At 41.0% G+C, this 18347-nt stretch overlaps 1 protein-coding gene across 5 annotated transcripts in view; it reads left to right on the plus strand.

The window, feature by feature from the left end:
• The window catches only part of LOC119661408 (ATP-binding cassette sub-family G member 1), a 59768-nt gene extending 42055 nt beyond the window's left edge, over positions 1–17713 (plus strand). For 4 of the 5 annotated variants that reach the window (XM_038070738.1, XM_038070740.1, XM_038070739.1 and 1 more), the window contains 8 exons: positions 2061–2250; positions 2339–2484; positions 2544–2782; positions 2849–2968; positions 3111–3253; positions 3342–3510; positions 9688–9944; positions 17226–17570. In XM_038070738.1, the coding sequence (XP_037926666.1) occupies positions 2061–2250; positions 2339–2484; positions 2544–2782; positions 2849–2968; positions 3111–3253; positions 3342–3510; positions 9688–9944; positions 17226–17570 (1609 nt within the window). Of the gene's footprint in view, positions 1–2060; positions 2251–2338; positions 2485–2543; positions 2783–2848; positions 2969–3110; positions 3254–3341; positions 3511–9687; positions 9945–17225 lie in introns of all 5 variants that reach the window. The other variant, XM_038070742.1, reaches the window with a different exon arrangement.
• Positions 17714–18347: the final 634 nt, after the last annotated feature.

The following is an 18347-nucleotide window of genomic DNA, read 5'->3' on the forward strand; positions in this document are numbered from 1 at the left end:
CGCAAATAATTATTCCTTTGTCGTTGCTGGGTTTGCCGTTGTGTTATCCGTTCAGTCCGAGGCTCCTGTTGTAGCTTCGTAACAAGTTGTTTTCCGTGTGGGGTTGTCAGCCCTACCCAATCGCCAATCTGGAGGACCAGTTGGTACAATTTGTCCCGTTTTTAGGCGCGGGAACTCGCCTTCATCCTTCCCCGTCTGCAGCTTTTCGTTAAGAAATAAGCGGTCACCACGTGGAGGTGGAGGTAGGGTTTGGTAGCTGTCGGTATTGGTTCAGCAAGCGTTTTCTAGGTTTTATGCTCCATCCTGGGTAATGCATGTTTCGCCCTAGGACCTATACTACCCTTTGATCACCAGAAGACCTTTGGCTATCGCAAATGGGAGCGAGCGGGACTTCCAATAATATAAGCTGGACACGAAGTAAGATGATGAAACTCAGGAGAGTACTCCTCCCCCTTTGACCACATTTATGGCAATGTGCTTTTGTACTTTAGAAAGCCGAGTGGTGGCAAACGCGAATCCGATGTCGGGTTGTTTTTGACGGCTGCCGCAAGGAGCGTTCTTTTGTCTTGGGAGTCGATTTATGACAGACTTCTGACTGCAAAATTCCAGTCCAAGCATCACAATTGTAGAATGCTATGCACCAACGGAAACTTTCGATATAGTAGGGAAGGATGCTTTTTATGAGCAATCACACACAGTTCTGGGGTGGCTCCCTATAGGTAACAAGAGAAAGCTGACGTTGGCCTTGAAAGGAATTACCTGATGGTCTCTAACGTTCACTTATACGCTGCATCCGCCAGTTCTTGCAGGGTTAATTAACGTTTGGATCTTTAAAAATAATCATAGCATTCATGGTACTTTGTTTGTATAAACAACATGAACGGTGGGGCTACCGAAAAGTTTAAAATAAGTAACCCGCGTCATCAGGGAGGAAACGGGCATTTAAACTTTGCATTACATCCCCAATTATCCACTTCACTTCAAGTTTATGCAACTGTGAAGACCAGTACATGACATCCACATGTCGGCTGTCGAGCAGTATCGAGTACAGCAGCAATCGTAAATCCATCACCAAAATTATCCATCAAAACCTTACGTAGAATTATGGCTTAGGAGCAAACTACCATCCGTATTATAAGTTCACTCCGCAGAGACTTCTGGAGAGTTTGGGACAACACTGTTGCTGTCGATCACAGTCTCGATTGCAAAGGACTCGATTAGTTCGCTCCTGCAGGAAGAACCAACGAAATTTAACAGAAGATGCGGCAGTCCCAATTATAATTTTAGCGAGAGTATTAGTCTTAAATCTTGATCTTGCTGTAGTCCGAAAAATCTTGTGCGGTAATAGTCTAGACTAGCGGGCTATACTATCTGGAATTGACCACCTACCTGTCTCTGCAATTTAAAACCACCATCCCATAACTACCGAAAAAGTCGCAACAATCGGGGATCCAGCAATACATTTCGGCTTGGCGGCGCATATTTTACTTTTCTTGGTCACTCGAAACTTGTTATTTTCACAAAAGTGAGCGTGAACCAAAAATTTGTGTTTGTGTTATTTGTTTAGCTTTTCAATGTTTTGCTAAGTTTCCTTGGCAACCTCAAAGATACTAAAAGAAGATACATTTAGACCTAGTATTTATAGAATTAATTGGGTCAGGTACCTTTATTAAGCTACATTTCTGTGGATTATCAGTTCATCCAGATTGTGCCCTTCTCTGTGTCTAAAGTAGACTAGAATGCTGCAATATATGTTGTCGATACCCTCCTGGTTTTTATTCACCGTGTTGTTGGATAGGGAGATATGAGGGGCCTCAAAGATCTTCCTTGTTTTGAAGTGGGATTCCTTGGCTAGTTTTTTAGTCCCATCAAAAAAATGGTCCATAGTTCTGGTTTAGACAGTGATGAGCCATGCTCTTTTTTACCTTTTCATGTTCCTAAAGTCTGACTTGTGCCCATTTCCTATTCTGTATTTTATAGTTGTTCTCGCACATCAGAACGGTTCATTAACTAATATACAATATATATATTTGCTAACGAAATATATTTTCACATTTTAGAGATACTGGGGTGGGCGGATCAATCTTGACAAATGGCACTTCACGAAGACTGACGGAGTTTCGCAAGATATCATCATATATCCCACAACAGTTTGCGATGTTAGATAAATTAACTGTTGTCGAAACTCTGGAAGCTTCAGCAGATTTCAAATTAGGGTTAAGGACAAAGAAAAGTTTCAAAGAAAAAATTGTAAGTACAATATATTCATATCATCTTTTCATCGCACAATTTCCATTTTAACCGTGTTCATTAATCAGTTTTGCATGACACTTTTAAGATATCCGAGATTATAAATCTATTGAATTTGGAGAAATGCACTCATACTCTTGTGGAGGGACTGTCTGGTGGTGAAAAGAAGCGCCTCTCGATCGGTATCGAACTCGTTACTAATCCACCGATTATGTTTTTTGATGAACCAACTAGGTAGGGTTACGAATTCAATATTCACCGCCAGGTAACATATCAAGAGTATTTGATTCCAGTGGCTTAGATAGTGTATCCTCACTACAAGTTATTACGTATCTTCAGAGCCTTGCACATTCCGGAAGGACCATTGTCTGTGTAGTCCATCAACCAAGCTCACGACTGCTCAATTTATTTGATGACCTCTTGGTGCTTTCTGCCGGTGAGGTCATTTACAATGGATCTCAGCATGATATGGTGAAATGTTTCCAAAATGATGGGTTCTCATGTCCAAACTATTACAATCCAGCCGATTATGGTAAGGTTTTCATTCAAGATTTTCTGCTTATTCAGGCCAATTTCACAGCCATTTTCTTTTTTGCAGCTATTGAAGTAGCCAGTAGAGAGCATGGTTCAGACCTCAGCTCCCTAATTGCATCGAACAAATCGAAATTCTGTGATGACTCAAATATTCAACTAGACGTAAAGGTCGAAGAAAACTCAAGTAAATTTTTATTAAATATTCCTTGTTGTAAGATAAGATTTCTTTTTATAAGTTGGAGTATAGATTCATTTTGATTAATTATTAAAAACCGCTTTATCAGAACAAAAGTCTGTGTGGCTAATGAAACTTTTTTTCATTACAGTTGTTCTAAATGGCTTCACTAAAACAGAAAAATGCAAAAATTATAAAGATAAGGGTGGTTACGCTAAAGCTTACCCGGCTACATTTGCTGAACAGTTTGCGATAATCACGAGAAGGTCAATGCGCTCAATGGTCAGAGATATGGTAACAGTGATTGATAATCTTTGATTGCATTTTCTACCTGTAAGCAGGTATCCAGATAAGAATTCTAGTAATAAAACTTCACTTGCAGCTAACTGTCCAAATGCGGGTTATAGCACACGTCTTCATCGCCGTTCTTCTGGGGGTGGTTTTCTATAATGTTGGCAATGATGCGGCGAAAGTTTTGAGCAATGTGTCCTGTTTGTTTTTCATGCTGATGTTTATATATTTTGCCAACTCCATGCCAATTGTGTTGACGTGTAAGTAAGAGTCATATTTTATGATTATCAAATTACCTGGGTAGGTCATCTAAAAGCTATGGGTCAAAGATATAAGGAAAAAATTGATCATTATATGGGAACAAATTACAAAAAATTATTTCGTTTACATTGCTATCGAGGTTAGCTCGCCAAATCTTTTATTCAATTATCTGTAATAAATACTTTGCAGTATTAGGTCCGATTTCACAGATAGGTTGAGGAATATGCTTAACTCTGGATGAAAATTTATCGCTACTCAATACTGATGAATCTTTGAGACTTGTGCTTAGTTAATAATAATAAAGATGATAAGGATCGTAAGCAATAAATTCTCGAGCCAGAAAATTGAAGACAATGTAGCAATCTATGAAAGCTTCGGAGCCTCAATGGTTAAACACTGCGAGAAAAAGAACGAAACATTCATGTAAATTTTCGCGGTTGATTGTCAGTTTTTTAAAGTTGTGTGTGAAACCAAACTTTATTAAAATTGGCCTACAGTCTCTCTGTCGGTTTGCCCACTTATCTTTTTTTTTCGGTGTAAATCTTCAAAGGATACTGATAAATATGTTCCAGCGTGTGAGATTTGTACTCATCAAAACTGCTTCTTAACTCCTGTTTTTTTTCTCCCGGAACCGTGTTATCTGTATCAACATCTTGATGCTGGGAATCAATTTGTATGGGCCCATCAACCATATTCCGCATTTTTCCAACGTTGTTGCCACTTACTCAACGATGCCTCCCTTTCGGCGTTTTCACGTGCTGATCAGAGGAAGAACCGGGCCCATCTTAGATGCGCGTCATCTCGTCGGCCTCTTCCTCTGAGATGGTTTTAGAACCACAACACATTGTTAAGACAGTTCTCATATAAATTGCGCTCAACTTTCGACGCTCTAGCTATAAGCAGGCTACGGTGCATCCCCGGCCCTCAACATTTGTCATCATCCTGGCCAAGACCATGCTGAATTCAAGCTCGCATCTATCATCACTTCAAAGTATTTCATTGCTGCTTTTGAAGTGATGGAACAATGGAAACCCACCATTCTGGCGCGGGCAGTCGTTTCCTTTTGCCACTTCGTGATAATCTGAGCCTCTGTTTTATTCACCGCGAGGGCAAGATCAATATCTTTCAGCCACTTCTTTATAGCAGTGATTGTTACGGATGAAGACAACTCTACATCTTCAAGATGTTTTGTAAGAACAATCACCTCTGTGTCGTCGGCATAACCCACTATTGTAACCCTGCTAACAATTGGAATGCCATTATACATGATGTTTTACAATATTGGTCCCAGCACAGGGTCTTTTGGAACACACGAGGAAGCAATGTATTCCCTAGGTTCATTGTCTGCGTCAGCAAGCGCAATTATGTAACTGGGTACATCAATTGCCGTAAAAGCCTTTTTATAAGGTTCAAATTCATTTTGCTCATCAAGGGCAGTCACTAGGCAGCACTTGCTGCTACTACTACTACTACCTTTCCATGCAACTCAGTTTCAGCTAAGTCAGTGGCCAGTTTGTTTGCGTGGATGGTTGATCTGGCCGTATCAAAGCTCAATTTTTAGCCCGATTAGCCTTCCAGACTCTATACAGCCAAGAGCAATCGGTTATACATTATTCGTCTTTGGCGTTTCCATATCTCAGAAGAGACACCCATTACCAATTCTATCTTTCGTCTGCCTATCGTTTATTTGTCTGCCACAAGCACTTTTCTCAGATACGACAAATTATGGGAAGGTGGCAATCGTAAACCTCCATACATGCTGTGAACAAGAAGATATGATAAGCATCAAAAATCACAACGTGGGACATCACACTTTTAGTGGGACAACCCACTAAAATCACCTCTGCTCACCCGCTACACTGTGCGGAACTACCTATGGGCATTACACCGTGCGGTTGAAGACCTACCGTGTTACTTCTATGTTGACAATTTTCGTCTCAGACATTGAGTAGAAAAGAGAGAATGGTCATATCCAAAGCGGTGTAAATACCGGCGATTTCAACCATGCTCTTGGGTCTAGTGATATTGGACATTTCCTTAGTTGTGCATAGTCCAAAGCTAGGTTACGAGCAGTATGTGGGTCCACTCGTCTCTGTAAGAATAATAGCAACATTCCTACCCCCTCTAATTGGACATGTTCTCCCCTGTTGCCGTCACTCTACGACATTATGGTCACAGCGTCCTTTTCTCTTTCGCATCTCCTCAGCCAAAGTGTCAATAGGTACCATTCCCACAACTACGAATGCTACTTCGTCTATCGTTATGAAAGGTGATGATGGCAGAATATTTTCTGGTCGGGTCGCAGATGGTTCGCCACTTTTTGATAGCAGTACCAGCATCTGATTTTCAATCACTCGGCAGATGTCCTCTTCAAAACAGGTATTTAAAGTGGAAATCTTGTCTGACTTTCATCCACTGCTTTTAAAGCCACGTTTGGTATCTCGTTCAACCCTTTTCGCATGCATATTCTGATTTGTATAGACTTTTCATAAGCGTACACCAACCCAGGATTTCGAACAACCCTATTGCGTTAATGAAAAGACCGATAGTTTGCGGGAATATTTCGAGTGGATTGCAACGAAAAAGCTGAATGTTCAAATTACCATCCGATCTGATTGACATCGTTCATATAACCGGAAACCCAGCCAGGTTTTCAAGAACTGCGGAACTTCAGAACCTATACAAGCTGCACAGTTAGTCATGTATAATAGAAACACTGCGAGAAGAATTGCCATCTGTGCATTGCATTTATGGATCTAAAGAAGACGTCTGACTGTATGCAAAGCGAACTCATCTGATATGCTCTGTGGCAATACCTGGTACTAGAGGAACTCGTGCGCTGCGTTAACTTGCTCTACGGGAAATTCAGAAATTAAAGTTCGGAGTGTAGCAAAAACAGCTTCTTGTATCTGTCGATGTTTATCAAGGAAGCGCCTGCTCGCATTCCTCCTTATTCTTGTCGTGGACACTGACATATGGACAACCAGCGTGTAGGTCTCTACACACTGCTCTATGCCGATGATATTTTCCTAGGAAACACATGTGAACATATAATTAGCTCTGAGGAAAACCTACTTACCAAGATTGTTTTAAATATCGAAATCCATAGGAAACGAGCAAAAGGCCAACCGAAAAAACGTTGGTTTGGTTCGCTGGAAGATGATCAGAGAGCTTCTTGCTTCCATCATGTTAAGGTGCATGGCCGAGCAAAATGGCGCCACCGTTCAAGACGAGTCAACTCCATTTCTAAATGGCACAAAGACTGAAAAAGAGCTCTTGTTCGAACGCAATAATGCATTTATCTTGCACTGGAAACAGAGGGGTAATTATCTGTCGTAATAAAACTGGATACTGTTTGCCTTCAGCTTAGCCATTACCGCTCTCTGGATCCTTCCCCGCGGCTTGTTCTGTTCGGTCTCACAAGTTAGTTCCCACAACTCTCGCTTGCAACCAGCGGCAGTGGCGTGATTTCGTCATTTAATCAGGGTTCCTGTAGTTATTAAGCATTATTTCCGGGCCTTGGCATGAAGGCATCGCAGGCTGCAATCACGTTGCTAACAACTAGGCCAGATATCTCTTCCGCTGGCGTGGAATTTTCCTTAAATACGTGGACATTTCCACTTCAAACATCTTCGAACACTACTGCTTCGTCTGACATTACCTTATGTCTCTTGGATACTCGATTCTCATACTATTCATTATATCAAAGGCTGTAGCTTAAGGGTCGCTATGTGTGTAGTGTTTATTAATTCACCAGGTCACTTTTCCCATCAATACACTGCTTATGTAAGTAATATCCACCCCTGAGCCTATCTTTCTTTTGCGGAAGGTGTAAATACTTCCGATATTAGCAACTGCAATGTCCAGCGAAGAAAAGGCTTCCAGCAATATTAATCTTCTCTTATTTGCAACTTTCTTTCTCATATCGGCAAACCATCCATTGTAGTCGCCGCAACGACAATGAGGGATCGTGTGCTTGCTTTTAATACTGGTTTATGCAATATTTACCCTTATTCCACGCTTGTCGCGCTCAGCGAAGCAAAGCAACTACATATCTGCTCCATTAATTTTAGCTCTTACAAATCCACTAACTGTTGTTGCAGTTATTTTTTCGAATGGGTATTTTCCTGCGATTCAGATCGTGTACTTCCCACTTCTGTCGATGGCCCATACCGCGTTGTCTTTTGGTCGCTCACGCTAATAACCGCTACCTTCACATCAAGCTCTTGAAGTGACTGGCAAAAAATTAATATGTGGCCTGACAGTGGTTAAGGCAGTGTATATTTTCTACTTTCTGCAACGTGGCCCTTATCATCAAATGCGACATCGTGCTTGCTTCTGCAAAATTTAGCTATATGACTGCATTGCTGGCATCGAAAACAGCAGGAGATATATACTCTTGAATCCTCCAAACGGAACATCGGATCTTGACTTCCACTTCCCAGCAACTTCCTCTCGGTAGCAATCGCGTCTGGGCGCAGCATCTTTCGTTTTACCTGTCCCTTCAGTTTCTTAATTGTTTAAACATTTGCTCCAATTTTTGGGACTCCACTTGAATTGAAATCCGGACACTGTGTTTGCTTTGCTGAGTTGCGTTGCTGCGTTTCTGCTCGTTTTTGGTGTTGGAACCTTTTCGCAATTTCTTCGTCGCAACTTTGCTCCTCCCTATCCCCTGTACAGCTTTCCGTTTTGGGCTTGTGCAAGTGGCTCGTTCTATACTTATGGTATAGGTACCTGGTGTGATGCGGTAACATTAGGAATTTCTAACAATCGAGCTTGAGTCGCTTATAACTTTTTTACAACAGTGTTTGACGTTTCGGGCCACTGACTTCATGCAATGGAGGATGTTGTGTTTCGATCTGACGAAGTATTCAGGATATTATCCATCCCCTTCAAGCAGTTTTCCACCTTGAGTATTTTCATTAGCACTGCATCAATTCTCATGTTTGGCATGCATTACTTCTTTCTATGCACGGCACAGCAGGTCTTTCAGCACGGACCTTGATGAAGAGCTTTGCATTTTACCACTTCGCCTAAAGAAATCTAAGTTCATCATATTTTGCTTATCACAGTTCGGTGGATGATCAACTAGAGCAACTTTAATATCCTCTCCGCCCTCTAATGTAAGTGGTTATTCGTACGTTACATCCACATTTATCATTTGCCCCAAATACAGACATAGGGTCGCATTTACCGTCCACAGCCGTGATCCATAGGAACTCTTATTCCTCCAGGCGCCTTTTCCTTTCTTTAAAATGCCTGTCTCCCTAGCAAGTGGAAAAAGGTCGCTAAAAGTTCCGTAGATTTTCAGAAATAGTTCCACTTGAATGTCTGTTGAGTAATCTGAACTAACTCAGGTGTTTCTTCTGATTTAAATTTCAAGAAAGAGGCGCGTTGTATTCTGAAGCTCGCATGAAACGTCCAATTACGACTAACTACAACTACCTGCTGGTGAATAGGAACATCACTGATGGGAGAGTTGGAAACTCCTCACAGATCTCTGTCTATCTGTCTGGCTGCCTTCCCATCTGTCTAGTTATATCTATGTATTGGCACAAAATTGGTAGAACCCTTTTCAGTGAATAGAAATTCCAAAAAGTGTGTAAATTTCTTTTCACCATATATATATATATGTATGTAGTTATGTCGGGTAGTAAACGAAGGCTCTCGGTTAGTAATTTCCAAATCCTTAATTTTGATGTCAAAAATAAATGTACATGGGGAATGTGGGGGCTGGAAACTGATCATTCGTTTCACGAGCACATTATCAGAAATGTCAGTGTGGTCCCCCTGTTAAGTACATCCTTTCATACCTGGAGCGATTCATTTCCGGGCTTTGGCTTGTTTTTAGTTATTGCGACTTATAAGAAATTGATCTTTATGGTTATACTGACATAGTTTCAAGAATAGTGGAAGAATCCTATGCAAAGTGTGTAGAATAAACGTAAGAAAACAGTTTATGGATTTTTCTTCCTAACTTGTATTCGTCCAATCGTATTTACTTGGAAAATTAAATTTCATTATGTTTGGGTGTGGTAAAGTCTATTTATTATACATATTAAAGATATGTTTCATCTAGCTATCACTGTAAGTATAGTCACTCCCTTGAAAGATGGCCTACCTTGTAATTTAGAGGTGTTTTCGCAGCTGGCTTTTGATTAAATATTTCGTTTCAGGTCCTTTGGAAACACAAGTATTTCTTCGTGAGCATTTAAACAACTGGTATTCCCTAAGAGCATACTTTCTAGCAAAATGTGCGGCTGACATACCTTTGCAGTTTTTATGCCCCACCTTATTTGTGGCGATTGCTTATTATCTTACAGGGCAGCCTAATGAAGTGAGCAGATTCCTGATGTTTTGGGCAATCTGCTTGTTGATGGGGGCAGTTGGACAAGGAGTCGGATTATTTTGTGGATGCTCCTTTGGAATGAACGTAAGTAAAAACAGTATCAATTGGTAGTTGACTTCTCTGTAAACCACACAACACTGAACTGGAAACTGTTCCTTTAACGAATGTCATTATATGCTGTGTAAAATAATATCCATTAAAAGAGTTCTCAAAATTTTGATCAAAGAATCAAGGAGTCTGAAATCGATATCCCAATTATCCGATTGGAAACTTATTAGCTTGAGCATGCCCTAGTGTGGTTGTGACCCGAATGAGTTTTGTCGAAAGAGTAGAATATGACTAATTCGGACCGAAGTCGCAAAAAAGAAAGAGAGAAAGAGAGAAAGTCATTTTGAAAAGTTTTGAGTGAAACAGAGAAAAATCCATTGTGGTAGCCCGAAACAATAAAACAACGTGCATCATTGATACTGACATATTCGTGGGATGCAGGGACCGAACAGAGAAGCGTTTTTCTCGCTTGGCAAGCGGGTTAATGAGCTGAATTTACAAGGGAATGGCGGTTTTCGGTTCCCAAAAATTGTCCTTGATTGAGACACTGGAAAGACAAAATTCCCAAGCAACAAGTAAGAAGGAAACAAGGACGGCAACAAGATGAGGTTTCGATATTGTACGTATTAGTAACAACAGAACTTGCAAGCGGGTTCTCTCTGTACATTTCATTTGCGAAAGGAGCATTATCCCCCTTCCACCGGAAAAAAACATAGGGTTTATTACCAAAACCTCAAAAATGATGTGACGTATACGCTGCAGATTACCGTGTTTGTCTTTTAGACACTATGGGAAATGTAGTCTAGACATTATTCTCCCTTTCATCATTAAACAAGTCGGAATACCGGAAGCTAGCGCTTCGGGTATAAAGGTTTTGTGTTCATCTTATGTAAGATCCAACATAATCCTTCATAATTTTCCAAACTACGAAGCATACGTACATATTACAGGCATAGATATTACGCTCATCCTAAACAAACAAACTGCCTATTTCCGAATACTGTACACATATATGCACGTAGATAAATTGATCGTACCCATATTTCCCATTTACTTCTTATATCTATTTGAATTAGGCACTACCCGCAAAGTTCATTAGCACGCATATATTATATACCTACAGACAGACATGTCTGGTTGACAAATAATTAAAAAACTAAAACAAAATAATTCTCTGAGACCCAGTTCTTAAGAATTCATTTCGTTGTGGTATTGACGAATTGATATGTGATGATGACGTCATGCAGGTTGTTGAGTGCACGAAATTCACAAAAAAATTGTAAAGTTTCATCCCCTATAACTTTGTTAATAATAATTGGATTTTCTTCAAACTTGATCAAACTATGCATTATATTTTTCATTACACGCGTGCCAAATTTTATACTTCTGGGATGAACATAAGGGGGGTGCCGGGTAAATTTCTAAAATATGGAAATATACTATTATTAACTTTATTTGTGCAGATGTCGGAACCGGATATATTTTGAGGCCTAGATTTCGTAGAGATACACCACTGTGATTTTTTTCAAATTTTTCGGTTGGATAGGTTCTGAGAACGAGATCTGTTACACTTTTTGGGGGTCATATTTTGGGCCCTCACTCCCCTATTTTTCACCTAATATCAAATATTAAACCAGTTTCGGAAAGTACTAATTGAGATCTTTCATTTGATACCCCACATGGCTACATTCTGTGAAAAAAAATTTACACCCTCCATTCACATGTATGGGGAGCCCCCCTTAACATAAGGTGGCGCTACTTACTACATGTAAAGGGAACACCAGATTACATACTCTCACCAATTTTTGTAACAATCGGTCCAGCCGTTTCCGAATAAATCGGGTGTGACAGACAGACAGACAGACAGACAGACAGACGGACAGACGGACAGACAGACACCGTCTCGATTCTAATAAGGTTTTGTTTCACACAAAACCTTAAAAAGTCCTTGGTCTAACGCAGCAGATGTAAGTTTGGGGCGAGCTCCTTCTTTTATTGACTTGATCGTAAAGGTCATGGAGTTCGGGATGCGATAGTTCCGCGCTGTGGAAATGCTTGTTGTCAAAAGCATATTCAATAAATTGAAACTTATTTGAGGAATATTGCTTTCCCCTAGGTATTAAGCTCGACTAATCCCCTTTTAGGAAATTAATTCACGACAGAAAGGGTTTATTGTATATGGATATCTCTCAAGATCCGTAGGGGTCTAACTTTAATGGAGTCAAATGTAGAACGAAGTGCGGGGCCTACGTCATCCGCATAAGGCAGTGACTATCGGTTTCGTAAATGTCTGACGGTATTTGTAGTTGCGGAGTACAAATTATGACTACAATGTTCAAATTTTATCTGGCGTGGAAAATGACTCAGAACTACTTTTTCGTTTCGTTGTTTCCGAGTCAATTGCCGAGCAAGACGCACTTTTTCGCCATAACGCCCAATTGCGCTGAGAGTGTCCAGTGCATTTGCGCCATTGTATGGATGACCTCCATAGATTTTTTAGTGAGATACATTCTACTTACGAGAGGAGGAACGAATTGATTGGATATAACTTCGAACTTTCGAAAAGTCCCTTCCAGGAAATGCAATGGTAAGGCGCCTCTGAAAAGGACCGCACAAATATACCTACACAATATACTGATACCTTGTGGTTAAACAAAAGGAGAATGAGTGTAATGAAAGTTGGAAGAAGTAAAATTCCACTTGATACCATTCTTCAAGGGGACATGCTTGTTACAAAAATTATTTATGTTTTTGGTGCATTGCGTCCTTAAAGAACTATTGTGCCCCTTTACTCGCTACTGTAACCGACAGAAACTTTATTATGTTCCCTATGTTTTCCCAGAGGCCCTAACTTACTTTGCACAAGTGCGGGACATTGTCCCAGAACATGTCTGGAGGATTCATCCGTAGATATCCCTAGTTCTTCCGAACGCTTCGGTTCGTATCCCCCCATGTGTATCCTGCACTATTCATTTCCTGGTAAATTCGCATAGTCAAGTTCCCTCAGCTGTTCCTCTTAATTCTTCAATATCATAGCCATGAACTCGTTTCCGACTGCATAGTATCGCTCTGGTCCCTATATTCGCTTCGCTGCCCCTTTCGTGGCCTTCAAGATATGGGTTCGGAACTTGTATGGTATTTAATTCAACTCTTGACTTAAACTCAGGGTAAGACCCGTTTTCGAAATCATTCAAAACCTTATATTTTATATATGCACTGGAAACCGAGCTAATCAATGAATTTACGTTTTATTAAAAATATTGTTCATCGCTTGCGATCACTTTTCGCCACATTTCTGGTAGCAAATGAATTCTGTCCGAATAGCTCAATGGTTCGAACACTGGATTGTCATACGGGTTCAAATCTCGTTGGTGGCAATCGGATTTGTATCGTGACTTGACGTCGGATACCAGTCGACTCAGCTGTGAATGGTACCTGAGTCAAATCAGGGTAATAATCTCGGGCGAGCGCAATGCTGACCACATTGCCTCCTGCAGTGTACTGTAGTGTACCGTTTCGGTCTTGAATGAAGTGGATCAAGGCCCTGATCCAATATGGATTGCTGCACCAACGATTATTATTATTAAATGAATTCTTCGTGGAAAAAAAGCTACGTCCTTTGGGGCCAAGAAAGAATCAAGCCAATTTTTGATACCTTGCGTAGAGCGTGTTCCAGCGAGTGCGTTTTGCATCGAACGAAAAAATGGTAGTCGGTTGGCACCAAGTCAGGTGAATACGGTGCGTGAAGTAGGACTCTCCATGTAATTTTTGATCGGTATAGCAACGTGTAGCTAAGCATTGTCATGATGGAAAATTACATACTCATGCCTGGTCGTATATTCAACCCGTTTTTCTGTCAATGCTCGCTTCAAACAAATTAGTTGTTGTCAGTACAGCTCTCCCGTAATGGTTTTACCTGAATTCAGCAATTCATAGCGGATCGGTCTCTTCTGATCCCAAATTTTTTATCATCAAATATAGTCATATGGGGCACCAAATTAAAGTTCTCGGTTAGTACTTCTGGAAGCCGGTCTTAGTTTTGACATTTATTGAAAAGGTGGGGAGTGCGGGGGGCTCAAATTGATCATTTCTTTAAGGGGGCCATTCTCAGAAACTACCAAACCGAAAAATCTGAAAAAAAAATCAGGAGGCTGTCACTATATGGTACCTGGGCTCCGAAATACCTTCCATACCGATACCTGTTCAAATAAAGTTAACAATAGTATATTACTATAATTTTTATAATTATGTCAAAATCGTTGCTTCTTTGCAAATTGAAGACTATGAATGTCAATATCACCCGAAAGTGGATACTCTCACATAATATATGGATATATTACGTGCTACGTACTAAGAAATACACAAAACCTTTCGTACCTGAAGCGTTCAGCTTCCAATTTCTCGATTTGTTTAGTATGCTTTCTTGGGCTTCATTTTCTTTTGCGTACGTGTTTGCAGATATATCGCTTGTATCATTTGGTTTACCTTATCCTTTATCTCTCTAATAAATTCATTGAACTGTTATGCCTCTAAGCTCGAAGAATGCCGCTTCTCAGAGCTAGAAATGCTCTTACGAAACCCATTCTTAATCATCATCATCATCAACGGCGCAACAACCGGTATCCGGTTTAGGCCTGCCTTAATAAGGAACTCCAGACATCCCGGTTTTGCACCGAGGTTCACCAATTCGATATCGCCATCGCTCCATCTTAGGCAGGGTCTGCCTCGTCTTCTTTTTCTACCATAAATATCGCCCTTATAAACATTCCGGGTGGGATTATCCTCATCCATGCGGATTAAGTGACCCGCCCACCATAACCTATTGAGCCGGATTTTATCCACAACCAGACGGTCATGGTATCGCTCATTGATTTCGTCATTGCGCGGGCTACTGAATCGTCCATCCTCATGTAGGGGGCGAAAAAATTTTCGGAGGATTCTTCTCTCGAACGCGGCCAAGAGTTCGCAATTTTTCTTGCTAAGAACCCAAGTTTCCGAGCAATACATGAGGACTGGCAAGATCATAGTCTTGTACAGTAAGAGCTTTGACCCTATCGGGAGAAGTTTCGAGCGGAACAGTTTTTGCAAGCTGAAATAAGTTCTGCTGGCTGACAACAACCGTGCGCGGATTTCATCATCGTAGCTGTTATCGGTTGTGATTTTCGACCATAGATAGGAGAAATTATCAACGCTCTCAAAGTTGTATTCTCCCATCCTTATTCTTCCTGTTTGACCAGTGCGGTTTGATGTTGTTGGTTGGTTCGTCTTCGGTCCAAGATCTCGCGCCGCCTGCTCCATCTGGATGAAGGCAGTTTGAACGTCTCGGGTGGTTCTTCCCATGATGTCGATATCGTCAGATAGGCCAGCAGTTGGGTGGACTTAAGGAGGATCTCTTGCATTTACATCAGCAACACTGATCACTTTCTCGAGGGTCAGGTTAAAGAGGACGCATGATAGGGCATCCCCTTGTCGTAGACCGGTGTTAATGTCGAATGGTCTTGAGAGTGATCCTGCTGCTTTTATCTGACCTCGCACATTGGTCAGGGTCAGTCTTATTAATTTCGTCGCGATACCGAATTCTCTCATGGCCGCGTACAGTTTTACCCTGCCTATGCTATCATAGGCGGCTTTAAAGTCGATGAATAGATGGTGCAACTGTTGTCCATATTCCAACAGTTTTTCCTTCGCTTGCCCCAGAGAGAAATCTGATCTGTTGCTGATTTGCCTAGAGTGAAGCCTCTTTGGTATGGGCCAATGCTGTTCTGGGCGTATGGGGCTATCCGGCCTAGCAAGATAGCGGAGAATATCTTATAGATGGTACTCAGCAACGTGATACCTCTATAATTGCTACACTGTGTGATAACTCCCTTTGTATGTATGAGACAGATAGTGCCTCGTTGTCAATCATCAGGCATTGATTGGCTGTCCCATTCCATGAGCACAAGTTGATGAACCACTTGGTAATTGGTCGCCTCCATATTTAACCAATTCGGCTGTAATTCCATCGGATCTTGGCGACTTATGATTTTTCAGCCGATGAATTGCACGGACTGTTTCTCCTAACCTTGGTGGAAGCAGTATTTGTCCGTCGTCTTCAGTTGGCGGGACCTCCAACTCGCCGATGTTCTGGTTGTTCAGTAGCTCATCAAAGTAATCAACCCATCGCCATCGAGGTGTGTAAGGCTTCATCCTGCTGACTTGTTGGTAAAACTTGCGCGCCTGGTGCAGTTCCTCCCTGTACTTTTCTAATTCACAGACTTGTTGGTTCTCCCAAGCTTCCTTTTTCCATCTGTGAAGTCGCTTCTCCGTTTGACGGAGTTCGTGATAAGTCTCTGCACGTGCCCGCCTTCTTTGAGAATGCAATACAATTTGACTTGAAAAGTATCGAATTAAAATGCAACTCTTTTCGATGACCAGGACTTCAATTGTCCATTATCATAATTATAATACTATAATAATTTTCGAAACCGCTTGCCTCTAAAGCTTGCTCCCTTACTAGTATTCAAGTCCCTTACCGTAATCACTCTGAAGCTTGAAGCCTCCTAAACAGTCTTAGCAAACATATCTCTCCATTTCAGCAAAGGAGTTTGATAACCCTATTCAAGGAGCTGATACCAATCTTTCAATTGAAAGAGCCTTCAATATGTTCTCAGCTGCTTGTAACATATCCCTGCTGGATTATTTACCTAGTCCAAGCATTTCATATCCCAGTAGTCTTATGTTACAATTTTAAGTAAACTTCTATTAATGGAATGTCCGGATGGCTCAGCGGTTAAAGCTTTAGGCTGTCATACGGAAGGTCGCAGTTCAAATCTCGCTGATGCTTTGTATCGTGACTCTATATCGTATACTACTCCACTCAACTGTGAATGCGTACCTGAGTCAAATCAGGGTAGGGGGTGAGCGCAATGCTTGACCACACCGTTGGGATCTTGTATGAAGGACTCGAATACATTTCAAGGTCCAGATCCAATTATAGTGTTACGCCAGCGGGTTTTATTATTTTCTACTACTCTTAAAGGACTTCTATACAAAAAGTCGTCAATATATTGAGAACAGCTTCCATGGATTAATGCATATATGCAAATTGATCAGCGCATTCAATGTTCTGCCCATTAATACTGATGAGGAGAGGGCGATGGCCCATCAGGCTGAGAACCTTGATTTTGATGGTATTTGTTTTCAGTCCGACGCTAGTTCAAGTCAAGTTCCGTAACTCAGTGAGGGAGCAAACAGGTGTCGATTCTCAGTATATGTCTATTAATAAATTTACCCTTAATATTTATGAAATAATAATCCTGATCCTAAATATTTCAGCTTTCCGTGTTCCTAGTTCCAGTATCAAGCATACCAATGATGATTTTCTGTGGTTTCTTCATTCGATTCAATGAGCTTCCGGAGTGCCTGCAACCATTGACCTATGTCTCCTATTTTCGATACGCCTTCGAAGGATCAATCCAAGCCATTTTCGGATACAATCGACCAGACCTAGAATGCAATATTGCTTTCTGCTATTATAAGACAACAACAAAGTTTTTGCAAGAACTGGACATGACCGGTGACCTGTTTGAATGGGATGTGATAGTGTTGGCTAGTTGGATTGTGGTTTTGCAGATCGCGCTATTCATTAGTCTGATTGTGAAGGTAAAATTATCGCAATAGGATATTATGGAAAAGAGGTTTTATAGCATTTTTAATGAATTATATTAATTTGTATTTTTGTACTTTTATATATTGTTATGTTAGTTTTAATGGAGAAACTATTGTACTTTAATATACATGGATACAACGGTACACCAGTGGTATCTTATGGCTTTTATTCTCATCATTCCTTGGCTGAGAAAAGTGAAAACCTTGATGGTAGCACCAATTAGGTTTGCTGAATGTCAAGTAGCAAATCCAGAAACTATAGACAAAGGAAAATAGAATAGAATTACATTTTGGTATATTATATATATTGTAGAAAATTACAATGAATGCGTTAAATTGGTTTTTTTGGCATGACGGTGTAGAGTACTTAATAAAATGATGAATTATTTTCAGCGTGGGCGCTTATAGAAAGCATTTAGACTAGAATGAGCACTTACGGGATTCTCACCCTCTAAAGCCCACCCCCATCGAGACATGTTCCGCAATGATAGAGTACAGATCAGGTAAAAGGAGAATCCGCAACGCAATAAACAAAAGTAAAACACGCTGCTGGCAGGACCTGGTCGACGAAGCGAATGGGGACCCGTAGGGACTTCGTTATAAAATGGAAACCCGAAAAATCGTGGCTCGGGTCTATGAAAACAAGAAGACTCGTGAGCCCGATGGTATCCCGGCAGAGGTATACAAACTGGTGCTCCAACATCGGGCAGACCTACTGCTCGGTGCACTCAACGCTTCCCTCAAAGAGGGCATTTCCTCTTCCTGATGGATGGTGGCGAGGCATGTTCT

This window comes from Hermetia illucens, chromosome 1 (genome assembly GCF_905115235.1).
Source record: "Hermetia illucens chromosome 1, iHerIll2.2.curated.20191125, whole genome shotgun sequence".
NCBI classification, from domain to species: domain Eukaryota; kingdom Metazoa; phylum Arthropoda; class Insecta; order Diptera; family Stratiomyidae; genus Hermetia; species Hermetia illucens.